This window comes from Sinocyclocheilus anshuiensis, unplaced genomic scaffold, assembly GCF_001515605.1.
Source record: "Sinocyclocheilus anshuiensis isolate Anshui unplaced genomic scaffold, SAMN03320099.WGS_v1.1 scaffold801, whole genome shotgun sequence".
Lineage (NCBI taxonomy): Eukaryota > Metazoa > Chordata > Actinopteri > Cypriniformes > Cyprinidae > Sinocyclocheilus > Sinocyclocheilus anshuiensis.
The window spans coordinates 31,191-44,485 of record NW_015536541.1 but is presented as its reverse complement, the minus strand read 5'-3'; the positions used below and the strand labels follow the sequence as shown (position 1 = coordinate 44,485).

Genomic DNA, 13,295 nt, shown 5'->3' with positions numbered 1-13,295 from the left:
ATACTGATCACCCCGGTGTGATCGTACGCTTCAGGGACCAGCCAAGACTGATCACACCGGTGTGATCTTACGCTTCAGGGACCAGCCAAGACCGATCACACCAGTGTGATCGTACGCGTTAAAGGGCGACGCATCGTATGGCTTCAGAAGTAACACAGAATAAAGATTTATTTTATTTGTGTTACTTATTTGATTTGGGGCTTGTTTAAAAATTTTAATGTAGTTTTGTTATTTACATTTACATTATATTTAAATTTTGTCATTTAGCAGACGCTTTTGTCCAAAGCGTCTTACAAATGAGGACAATAGGAGCAATCAAAACCAACAAAAGAGCAATAATATGCAAGTGCTATATTAGTATATTATTATAGTGTTATTTCACAAAGAAATGTGCAGCATTTTGTCCAAGCAATAATAAAAGGACACATTTAATTTATAATTTGTCTTAAATCTCATTTTGTAAAAAATTAATCGTGAACCGAATCGTGAAATCAAAACCGTGAATCAAATCGAATCGTGAGTTGAGTGAATCGTTACATCCCTAATATAATGCTATCCAGAACAGAATAAATTAACACTAAAATCTTCAGAAGCTGTTAGAAAGTCACAGCTTTAATATGAATAAACATATGACTGAACACTGACTGAAGCAACCAGCCTTAAACCCATTTTAACAGTTGGTCACTTCTGGGACAGAGTTAAAAGGCAACAATCATGCCAAATCAAATACGTGCATAAAACTGAGCATCATGCAAACCAGCTCTACACCACAAAAACTAAAAGTCACATGATAAGACGGAAGGTGTAATGAAAGTGAAAGCGGTCATCTTTTACTTTGGGTTATCTGCATTTACTGAGACAAAGATTTCAATAAGGAAAACTGTTTAGCTTCACCAGATAGGCTAAATGCCAATTTCCTCTCAATCTACACCTCAAGAGATGTCACCTTTACAGCTGTCTGGTGTATTGTAAAGGGAGGAAAGGCATAATTCAACTGCCTCTTTATTCGAGACTTCCAGGACAGGAGATGGAGACAAACAGATGAATGGCTAAACACCCCAAAAGAGCATGATTCATTCTTTGGATATCTAAGACCAAAATGGTAAAGGCTGGGAAAAAGTGACTCTTAAATAACCAATTCCAGGCATGCAAAACTTGTTGTAAACAACAGTTATTATTGTTGTGTAATATATATTCTTATATTAAGATAAGATGCATTGGAGGTTTCAATTAAACATCTTAATTCTTAAGATCTTAATTCCAACCCCAACCTCCGACATCTGATCATACCCCCCATCACCTGGCCATCTGCCACCCAAAAACACAAGCCAATCATTGCTTTCTACTGACATTCCCAAATGAGCATCCAAGAAATCACTGGCATTGAGCTGCAGTCCCTGGGAGATGAGAAAAGTCAATATGTTTTCAATTGATTGGTGAGGGGCATTCTTAAATCAATGAAGAACATACTCAAATATGAATCCTCACAGCTCAACCTGATCCAGAGTTACCAAGAATCCTCAAAACATTCACTTGATCTCGTTTCTGTGGCTCTATTTCTTTCTTTGTTAAAAGCACCCCTCAAGGCTTGTCTTATTTCAACCAATGGTACTCTCAATAGCATTTCCTCTTATGAATATGTAAAGCTCTTTAAGTGGAAGTTAAATGATCGTCTTCCTCTACTGACACTCACAAGTATCTTCCCGAGTCCTGCTGCCAAGGTGATGAATCAAATCTAACTTGTTCCTGATTCTGTTGAAAGACACGGTTGTGCTTTGAGCCCAAAGGCTTCGGACTTGCTCAGTGTAATGCCATTTTCACAAAACCCCATGGAACTACAGTTTCAAGGCCCATGACACATCATCATACATATAAAAAGAATGAGTAATTTGTGACATGGATCACAAAAGAATGAAGTATACATTAAGATAACGCCAAATTGTTTAACCCCTATCAAGCCTGCAATATCAAATTGCATTCAGAAAAATCTAATTTTTAGGAAAGGTTGGAAGGGAAGGAGTTCCCATAACGGAGAAATATCTCCGTGATGTCTCGTGAAAGCTCGAGAGGGAACTACAAATGTTTGCATGCATTTTATATTTTGCATCATATTTGAAACATCAGGCTTTTATAGTCCATAAAGTGAGAATATGTAGCTCATCACCTCGATTTTATTCAGAGGCCCAAACTGAGCAAAAACATGCAATATGGTGCAGATGCAGTTATTTATGTGTCCAAAAAGAAAGATGAAATTTTGACAGCTTGTATATCAAAGAGTTTAACAGCATAGCAGACTACTTGCATTAAATGCATAAAAATATGAGTTGTCGCTCTATATCTCCCAATAATGTCTTAGTAAGATGATATTTAAATGCTTCATTTTATGCTTAAAGCTCTGTTGTTTCAATTGTGTAGACAAAACATATAATTTAATGCAATACAATGATGACAGAGTTACAAAATAAACTTTCCTCAAAAGCCTAAAACAATTATTCCGAAACGTATTTTACTTGCTATTAAGCATGTACAAACTATCAATCTGAGGGCAGAGAGCAAGAAGATTGTGTACCACAGGTTTTTCAGCCAAGTTTTGACCAGGTCGATCAATTTTAGATGCTTTAGTTTCATGTATCAAATATGATACAGTAGAATTTACACTGTTAAATCACACATATACACAAGTCAGCCTGGTGGGGAATAAGCATGCAGCTACTGAGTGCCTCTTAGCACACCTGCATGTAGTAAAGTGGAAGTTGTGGCTGCTCATTTGCATGCACTGATTTTAATGTTTTGTTTGATGTACGTGGGAAAAGTCATGCGAGCCATCACCTTTGGCTAACCTACCTCTGCACAACCAAGAATAGGACACTGGGTAACAAGTGTCTTGCTTCACTTCAAACGTGCCTTTCAGCTTTAAAATGCAATATTATAACTATAGGTTTGAGGTCGAGTGGATGAATCAAACATGTCGTTTAACAAACAAAACAATTTTCCGAACAACCCCAATAGTATTTCACGGGTAAAATGTGTCATTTATTAAAAATGGCTGGTCAATTGGGCCCCGTGAGGTGCCCTCAAACCCCCCATTCACCCCAAATCTGCCCCAAGCTGTCCGGTTATCATCTTTTCAGCAACATATAAACTTAACCTGTCCATATTAATGCTGACCTGTGTGAGAGAAAAGAAAACTGGGTTTGGTTGCGTGGTGTGTCGTTGCTCACGGCAGTGCTAACATTAGCCAGACCGAATCTTTTCTTTTAAAAGAGCAGCAGCTGCAGCACGCTGACTAGCCGTTAACATACCTATCTCCGCCGGTCCCGTCTCTCTCTTCAAGTATATCGTTTATTCCGTCCAGAAGGTCTGTGTCCTGGCCCTTTGTATTGTGTGTTTGAGCGTGTGTGTGTGAGAGGCCGGCTGTGGATTACAAAAACTCGTGCTATGCTAGTCCCAGCTAGCCGAGCGGTTAGCGACCCACAAAACCTCCTCCACCAACAAGAGAGAAGCGTTTCTCTCCCTCTCTCTCTATCGTTTTCTTTCTCGTTACGTCTCTTTGGTCACGTCGCCGGTGTGAGGGGAGCAGTAACGGGCGGTTTCTCGTGCGCTCGAGAGAGGGCCCCGCTCGCGCCGCGGCCTGTCGCACAATCAAAGATGGCAGCGCGCCAATCCACGAGAGCCTGACGTCACCGCGTACAGGCGCTGCGTAGCGTCAGCGACCGAAGAAGCGCCTTCAACATGTCAGACACCGCAGATGGCGTCCTTTATACTTTCTGGAAGACGCTGGACTGGTCGTTTTTTTTTATTATAACAAATTATGCAAATATATACACAAAAATGCCAGAGAGTGTACATAGCAAACACCTTTAGCCTAGTTGGATATATACAATATAATATTTTAAATGTAACCTCTTTTACTTATTATTGAAACAATATTTTCCATGAATACTCCAAGCTTGTATTTGTCCACAATAAATTTTCATGAGTAGCTGTTTTATCTACTATATTATATCTTTGGTCGTTCGCATAACACCAAACCGTATGGCTTTCTCTCTTCTGTGCAACACAAAAGGAGATGTTTGGCAGAATGATGACACTGCTCTTTTCCATACAACTAGGCCTTAAATAAGCATCATGAAAGATGGTTTGTGAGAATTTGTACTTTGTTACTCGCTAGTAAAATGCAGTCACTACACATTTTGTCATGAGCAAAATAAAGGGGTCTGAACTGTGATTAGATTTTATATCTCTAGTGTAGTGTACATTTACTGAATTTGTTTTTCATAATCTTTAAGGAATAGTTCACACAAAAAAATTCTGTGGGAAATCAAATAAAATGTTTTGAGAAATTAGTGTTGTGGGCAAATATATACAATTAAAATGATAGAATTACCATACTTTCATGTGTGAAGTGTCCTAATAGCGACCTTTAAAGTGACCCAATTTTACAACTTTTATTGCCTATCCATAAGAAATGTGCTGTCAAGTGTCTATACTTTTATTTACATCAGTAATAATGAGCATGCATGACTCGCTGTTTTATAGGTTTACTACATCGCAACTTACAATAAAATTAATTTACAATAAATTGCACTTTTTTAATTACCGACTGTGAGCATTTATTTAATTATTGACTGTGAGCAATCCAGTAAAATTAAATGTGGTTCCACACTGATTTACTGTTATTTTTATTGATTTATTTTTCTTATCAATACTACAACTGGTTATTTCTTAATAATAATAGTTACATTTTGATATTACTTGGAAATAATCTAATACGCTCTCTGTGGTTAAAATCACTTATGTAGTGCTGAAAAAGTATATCTATACATTTCTTTTCATTAGTTTAATGGCGCATGCTGGTTTTCAACAATTAAAACAATTACATACAAAACTACACTACTACAAAACTAAAATTACATACAAAACTACACATAAAATCAATTTTACAATAAAATGTACATTATGCACAAACTGTTTTTCAATTGTTAAGGCACTTGCTGATAAATCAAAGGAATTCTTCAAGTCTAAAAATCAGTATCAGTATTACTATAGAAAATTCACAGAATGTAAGAATTTCAGACACTACTTTTTTTCACTGTTACAGTTTAGCCTAATCGACTCATGTACTCAGGTACAAAAGCCCTGATCTTGTCCAGGAGCGATGAAGGGTCTGCTATGAGTGCATGCAGACTGGCTCTGCTGTAATACAGAGCAGACAGCAGCGCTGCAACAGACACTGAGAATATGAGTGAATGAGAGGAGCGCTGTGACTGCGGCTCTGGTGTACAGCGTGTTTTCAGGGGCTCGTCGACTCGATCCCACTGAGTCAAGATGGCCTGACGTGCACCGTCCCATCGTCCCGGTCCGTGCAACCGAAACTGGTACGGGGTGCAGGGCCCAAAGATGATGTTCAGAGCAAGTCTAGGGTCTGTCAGGAGCAACTTCAGGATAGGAGGACAGACACCTACTTGTTTAGCCAACTCGTCCATGTAGGGGATGTAGTCGACCTGGATGGTGTGTCTCTGGGCGGCCACATACCTGCATGAGAGTGTGATTAAGAGTCATCAAGATCCACTAAATTACATACTTTTAACTGTAGGAATTGTGTAAATGCTGTGATATATGTTCATGTGAGATGTTAAGTGTGGAGAACCTTTTAGCCATTGCTTTCTCTTTTGCTTTAATGTCCTTCATCATTGCACTCATTGGTGGCAGTTTGCACAGTCCTAGTGAGGATATCACAGTTTATTACATACAAAAACACTGTATACTTATTAACATTAATAATGTTCTTACATGTTCATGTTTCACATTAATGTTTTTTAAGGGTCATTTCATGAAATAATTACGTAAATACAGGGTTTTATTGAAGTGTTTGACCGTTGCACTCACATCTTGAGTCTTTTGCAGCATCTCATGCATGACACAGCATTTTAAAAATGCAGTGTTAACTTAAGTTAAACTTTTAAAAATGCATCTTTTAACCCTTTTGCGCAATAGAAAGGTTCCATGGATGTTAAAGGTTCTTCCCTTTTTAGAGTATAGGAGGTCAGCGTCATGTTTGATACCTTTAAAAACACGTGCGGCCCAGCGTGCTTGCATCTCAGAGATGGGCATAATGGCTCCCAGAGGCTGGATCAGACCAATCACTGCTAAAGTTGGGCGCTCCAATCCTGGGGGATATACGTATTTGTACAGGGATACCTTGTTCTTTGAGACAGGAATTGCATGTGAAGACAGGAAGGGGAATGAGAAAGTGTAGCCTGTGGCAAACACCACCAGATCAATGTCATCTTCAACAGTGCCATCCTCAAACACCACACTTGACCCACGAAACTCTTTAACATTTGGCTTGACTGAGACAGTACCGGAGAGGATGCGGTTTGGTAAGTCATCATTGACTGTGGGATGTTGACTGAAAACTCTGGGGGGAAAAACAACAGACATTAAATTATACACTACAAAGAGGGTTAATTGCAGCAAAGAAACATTCATGGATTCGGTCTTGTTCTACATTTATAAAGATGACCTCCTCATACTTAAGTACCAATATTAAGACTGACCAACATCATCAGAGTCTTATTTCTCCCAGTGTTCACAGTACCTGTGTGCAGGCTGCAGCCCATAGAGCTTGTGGTTGAACCGTTTATTGAGTAGTTTCTCTCCGAAATTGCTGATAAATCCAACAGGCAACAATTGAGAAAGCCAACCATTCATTCTGTTATTAAACAACATATCTGTTGGAACACCTTTGTCTCCTACACGATTTAGTATCCAAGATCCCCTTCGGGTGCTCAGATAAACCTGGAATTAAAGTAAGGGATACAATGTGGAAAACAGAAGCTTAAATAGGAGTATAATAATTCATACACTTTATGTGTATGAATTTATATATACTCTATATGTATACTGTAGTTGTGGCATATCACCTGTTTGGCCATTCTGCTCAGCTCCACAGCAATATCTCCTCCAGAATTCCCAATGCCAATCACAACTACCCTCTTCCCTCGCCATTCTTCAGGGTTTTTGTAATCACGGCTGTGGAAGAATTTCCCCTTAAATATGTCTATTCCTAAAGAGAGGATTTGAATGAGGCCTAATGACTCTTGTACACCTAAGTTTACTATGCCTTTATTGACATTATGTTGTTGCACTTTGCACATAGACCCTGTTTGCTTAGTTATCACATGTGCTGCACCTGGAAAGTCCTGTAGAGGGAGATGAGGGTGACAGTGGTGTCCGGTGCAGACCATCACAGCATCAAACACCTGCTTTTCTCTCCGACCATCTTTGGACTCTGTCTCTACATCCCACTGTCCAGAGTGAGGGAAGTCTGGCCTTGGTGTAACATGAAGAACTTTTGTCTAGGAAACACAAACCATGACCTTGTGAATATTTGAAATACAGTACAGTATATTTATAACTTCACAGTTTTAATGTGTCAGCTTCAGTTCTGACCTGGAAGCGGATGTGCCGTTTGAGCTGGAAGTGGTCAGCGTACATGCGGAAATAGTCCATGATGAGGGAGTTGTGCATGTAGTTTGGGAAGTGGGCAGGGATTGGGAAATCACTGAAACACATCATCTCCTTTGAAGTGTTGATAATCAAAGAGTGGTAAATGCTAGCACGATCTGGATCTGGATTTTCCTAAGATGGAAAGACATGCAAACTGGATCATTTTCTTGCAACATGTTGTTCCTTCTTTTCTTCAAAGGGTCCAATCATACAGACATGTCTCACCTTAAACCTCCAGAGTCCTCCAATGTCATCACTGGTCTCGAAACACACTGGCTCCAGACCTTCATCCAGGCAGCATTTGATGCAGGCCAGCCCAGAGGTTCCTCCTCCAATCACAGCAACACGTTTAGCCATGACGATCCACAACAGTCAGACTTTAAGCAGATGATAGAAAAACTCAATTTAAAGTAATAGTTTATCAAAAATGGTCATCAATTATGCATGCATTTGATGTTCTAAACTCATATGATTTTCATTCTATTATGGAAATTTGTCATTTTTTCAGAAGCATGAATCCATCCACCAGTGTTATTTCCATCATATCTCATTATGCAGTGTTTGATAGCTTTCCATTGTCGAAATTACATTATTTTTGTCATGCAATTTCATAGTCAGAATTTTATATACCCTTATTACACACAATAAAATAATATTTCCACACTTTTTGCATAATTTTACAAACTGAAATTGATGCAGAGAAAATGTTCTGCTTGCAAGGTGATATTTACCTTTTTATCTCAAGCTTAAAGTATACAGTACATTAACATGCATTAGGCTATGTAGTAATGGCAAATCTTCATATTCTTAACTGGCTAAATTGCATTTACACCTTCCATATTCCTGTGTTTTACCCTTTCAAAATGAAAAACGCCATACACATTACATATGTATATTATCTTATATAAATTCACATTTATTTGATGCTGCCTTGGTAAAAGATGTGTTTAAGCGCTTCCATGAAAATTAGAAAGACCCTCAAAAAGACGCGGGTCATGAATCGGGAAGAAAATCGAGTATTCCAGGGGAATAATTCATGGGATGTTGTCCATTAGATCAAGTGACCACAAGGCCATAGTTTTGGTGTTTTTCGCTCTACGAGAGCAGAATAAAAATTAAAAAGCCAATAAAAAATAAAAAACACGATGCAAAACGTTTAGTTTACTAAAAGGACTTGTCAAATAAGTTCTTGTCATACAATACTGTCACAATAAAAATAACAAGCGTTACAATATTTCACTGCGGTCAAGCCAGCCGCGGTTCAGAAAAACACGGTCAAGCCAGCCGCCATTGACATTTGTGTGCGCGCGTATTACCGTGATTACGGTAATTGTAGGAACACACCTCATATGAAAACATTTTACTGTAGCGTTTTTGAGATATGGGACATTATTCAACTTCAGAGGCATTTAAAGACCCTATTTCTAATAAGTAGAAAAAGCTGATGGTTAGTTCTTATACAGGATGTCCCATACTATATGCACACCTCATATCAAACCATTTTACTGCAGCGTTTTTGATATATGGGACTATATGGTGTTTTAGAGGGCTATAAAGACCCAATTTCTAATAAGTAGAAAAAAAAAACAATGGTCAGTTCTTATACAAGATGTCCCATATTATATGCACACCTCATATGAAACCATTTTACTGCACCATTTTTAAGATATGGGACTATATGTTGCTTTAGAGGGCTATAAAGACCCCATTTCTAATAAGCAGAAAATAACAATGGTCAGTTCTTATACGGGATGTCCCATACTATATGCACACCTCATATGAAACCATTTTACTGTAGCATTTTTGAGATATGGGACATTATTCTACTTCGGAGGCCTATAAAGACCCCATTTCTAATAAGTAGAAAAAGCTGATGGTTAGTTCTTATACAGGACGTCCCATACTATATGCACACCTCATATCAAACCATTTTACTCCAGCATTTTTGAGATGTAGGACATTATTCTATTCAGAGGCCTATAAAGACCCCATTTCTAATAAGTAGAAAAAGCTGATGGTTAGTTCTTATACAGGACGTCCCATACTATATGCACACCTCATATCAAAACATTTTACTGTAGCGTTTTTGATATATGGGACTATATGGTGTTTTAGAGGGCTATAAAGACCCAATTTCTAATAAGTAGAAACAAACAATGGCCAGTTCTTATATGGGACGTCCCATACTATATGCACACCTCATATCAAACCATTTTACTGTAGCGTTTTCGAGATATGGGACATTATTCTATTCAGTGGCCTATAAAGACCCCATTTCTAATAAGTAGAAAATGCTGATGGTTAGTTCTTATACAGGACGTCCCATACTACATGCACACCTCATATCAAACCATTTTACTGTGCGTTTTCGAGGTATGGGACATTATTAGACTTTAGAAGGCCATAAGTACCTCATTTCTGTAAAGTAGAAGACATGAAAGGTCAGTTCTTAAATCGGACATTTCATATCATATGTACACTTTATATGAAGCCATTTTACTGAGGGAATTTAGAGAAATGCACCATTATTTCACTTCAGAGGCTCATAGAGAAGTATAAATTAGTAAGTAAAAAAAATGGGTATGAGTAAATCAATGGAAAACATTTTACTGTATGATTTTTTAGGAGCATGCAATTATTTCACATATAGAGTTATAAAACTGTACATTTATCCATTCCAATAAATAATAAAATAAAAAATAAAAAAACAATTCTTATAAGGGACCTCACCTAATATGTGAAACCTTTATATAAAAACATTTTAGTGTAGCAATTTGGAGTTGCATGCATTCAGAGTCAAGAAAATTCTGAGACCTTGCCTAATTTCTCCAATTTTGAGACGAATAGAAATGTCACCTTATATAAGTAGAGAAAAACAATGGCCATTTCATGCAAGGCACCTCCTACTCCTATCAGCACAGCTAAAATGAAGTCTGTGTACTGTGGCAGTTTGGAGTAACATGTATCCTAATACAACAAAACACTATTTAACCACATAAGTAGAAACTGACTATTTTTAAAAGGCACATAAAATATGAGGGATACCCAATCCTGTTTCAGGAGATCTACCTTCTTCCAGAGTTCAGTGTCAGTCCTGCTCCAGCAAACCTATCTGTAACTATCTATTGTTCCTGACTCTTAATTAGATTAGGTTTGGAGCTGAACTTTTAGTGAGATCTCCAGAAGCAAGACTGGGCATACGCTATGATCCATCCATCCATGCATCCATCAGATGCATGCTACTCTAAACTTTCACAGAGCAAAGACTCCATATTAGGTGTTCAGACAGTGTGTGAGGTGACAGTTCTGAAGTGTGTGTGACTTCATATTTGCTTATAGAGTAGGAAGTGCCTTGCATGCAAAGGCCATTATTTTATCTATGTATTTAAACTGACGTTTCTATAAGCCTCAAAACTGGAGAAACAATAGTGTCTTTTTTTTTATTTATTTGGATGTATGCAACTTCTAACTGCCACAGTACACAGACTTCTGATTAGCTGTGCTGACAGAGTAGGAGGTACTTTGCAAGAAAAGGCCATTATTTGTTCTACTTATTTAAAAAAAAAACATTTCTATAGGTTGCAAAAATGAGGAAATATTAAAACGTCTTTGAGTGTTTTGTTGTGTATGAATGCATGCTACTACAAACTGCCACAGTACACATACTTCACATTAGGTGTGCTGAAAAAGAAGAAGGAACTAGAAGAAGAAATAGAAGAAATAGCCTTTTCTTTCAACTTATTTGGAATAATATTTCTATAGTTCTCAAAACTGGAGTTTCTGAGAATTTTCTTGACTTTGAACTCCAAATTGCTACGGTAAAATGTCTTTATATCCTGATCAGGCATAACATTATGACCACCCTCCTAATATTGTGTTGGTCTCGCTTTTGTTGCCAAAACAGCCCTGACCCATTCCTTGGACCACATTTGATAGATACTGACCACTACAGACTAGGAACACCCCACAAGAGCTGCAGTTTTGGAGATGCTCTGACACAGTCATCTAGCAATCACAATGTGGCCCTTGTCAAATCTGTAGCTTGCCCATTTTTCCTGCTTCTAACACATCAACTTTGAGGACAAAATGTTCACTTGCTGCCTAATATATCTCACAAACTAACAGGTGCCGTGATGAAGAGATGTTATTCACTTCACCTGCTATTCCTGATCAGTGCACATAGTATAGGAGGTCCCTTATAAGAATTGGTTGTTGATTTTTTACTTATTAGAATGCTTAATTTTACAGTTTTATGACTCTATAAGTGAAATAATAGCATGCTCCTTAAAAATGATACAGTAAAATGTTTTCCTTTGATGTATGTATAGAAGATGGTAAATTACTTATAAGAATCAACTTTTTTTTTACTTAGATTACACCTCTCTATAAGCATCTATGATCATTCTTCTACTTATTAGAAATGGGGTCTTTATAGGCCTCTGAAACACAATAAATTAACATTTCTGCAAAATGCTATAGTAAAATGTTTTTAAATAAGGTGTGCATATAGTATGGGACGTCCCAACTGATCAGTTTTTTTTTCCTACTTATTAGAAATGGGGTGTAATAATCTGTCATATCTCGAAAACGATGCAGTAAAATGGTTTTATATGAGGTGTGCATATAGTATGGGACGTCCCAACTGATCAGTTTTTTTTTCCTACTTATTAGAAATGGGGTCTTTATAGCCCTCTAAAGTGTAATAATGTCCCATATATCGAAAACACTCCAGTAAAATGTTTTTATATGACGTGTGCATATAGTTTGGGATGTCCCATAGAGGAACTGACTATTGGGTTTTTCTACGTATTAGAAATGGGGTTTTTATAGGCCTCTGAAATAGAATAATGTTCCATTTCTCAAAAATGCTGCAGCAAAATGGTTTCATATGGGGTGTGCGTATAGTATGGGACATCCCATATAAGAACTGGCCATCGATTTATTCTACTTATTAGAAATAAGGTCTTTATAGCCCTCCAAAATGTATTCATGTCTCATATCTCACAAATGCTGCAGTAAAATGGTTTCATATGAGGTGTGCACATAGTATGGGACGTCCCGTAAAAGAACTGACCATTGGTTTTTTCTACTTATTAGAAATGGGGTCTTCATAGCCTTCAAAGTATAAGAATGTGCCATATCTCGAAAACGCTGCAGTAAAATGACTTTATAGGAGGTGTGCGTATAGTATGGAATGTGCATATAAGAACTGACCATTCATTTCTTCTACTTATTAGAAATTAGTTCTTTATAGCCCTCTAAAGTGCAATAATGTCCCATATCTCGAAAACGCTACACTAAAATGTTTTAATGTGAGGTGTGCATATAGTATGGGACGTCCTTTATAGGAACTGCCCGTTGGTTTTTTCTACTTATTAGAAATGGGGTCTTTATAGCCCTCTAAATTGTACTAATGTGTCATATTTTGAAAATGCTGCAGCAGAATGGTTTCGTATGAGGTGTCCGTATACTACGGGATGTCCTGTATAAGAACTGACCAATCATTTATTCTACTTATTAGAAATGGGGTCTTTATAGCCATCTAAAGTGCCATATGGTCTCATTTCTCAAAAACGCTACAGTAAAATGCTTTCACATGAGGTGTGCATATAGTATGGGACATCCCGTATAAGAACTGACCACTGGTTTTTTCTACTTATTAGAAATGGGGTCTTTATAGGCCTCTGAAGTAGAATAATATCCCATATCTAAAAAATGCTGCAGTAAAATGGTTTTAATATGAGGTGTGCAATAGTATGGGAAGTCCCTTATAGGAAATGACC

General features: G+C 37.6%; 2 protein-coding genes across 2 annotated transcripts in view; both read right to left on the bottom strand.

The window, feature by feature from the left end:
• Positions 1-3,718, bottom strand: part of LOC107697494 (protein PRRC2C-like) — a 50,202-nt gene extending 46,484 nt beyond the window's left edge. The window contains exon 1 of the mRNA XM_016498302.1: positions 3,303-3,718. The gene's annotated coding sequence lies outside the window, so the exon portion shown is untranslated. The remainder of the gene's footprint in view (positions 1-3,302) is intronic.
• Positions 3,719-5,102: 1,384 nt separating this feature from the next.
• Positions 5,103-13,295, bottom strand: part of LOC107697483 (dimethylaniline monooxygenase [N-oxide-forming] 5-like) — a 9,248-nt gene continuing 1,055 nt past the window's right edge. Inside the window, exons 2-9 of the mRNA XM_016498294.1 lie at positions 7,738-7,889; positions 7,456-7,644; positions 7,196-7,361; positions 6,927-7,069; positions 6,602-6,801; positions 6,066-6,421; positions 5,651-5,723; positions 5,103-5,535 (exon numbers count right to left, since the gene is read on the bottom strand). Coding sequence (XP_016353780.1) covers positions 5,103-5,535; positions 5,651-5,723; positions 6,066-6,421; positions 6,602-6,801; positions 6,927-7,069; positions 7,196-7,361; positions 7,456-7,644; positions 7,738-7,869 — 1,692 coding nt within the window. The 5' untranslated portion in view covers positions 7,870-7,889. The remainder of the gene's footprint in view (positions 5,536-5,650; positions 5,724-6,065; positions 6,422-6,601; positions 6,802-6,926; positions 7,070-7,195; positions 7,362-7,455; positions 7,645-7,737; positions 7,890-13,295) is intronic.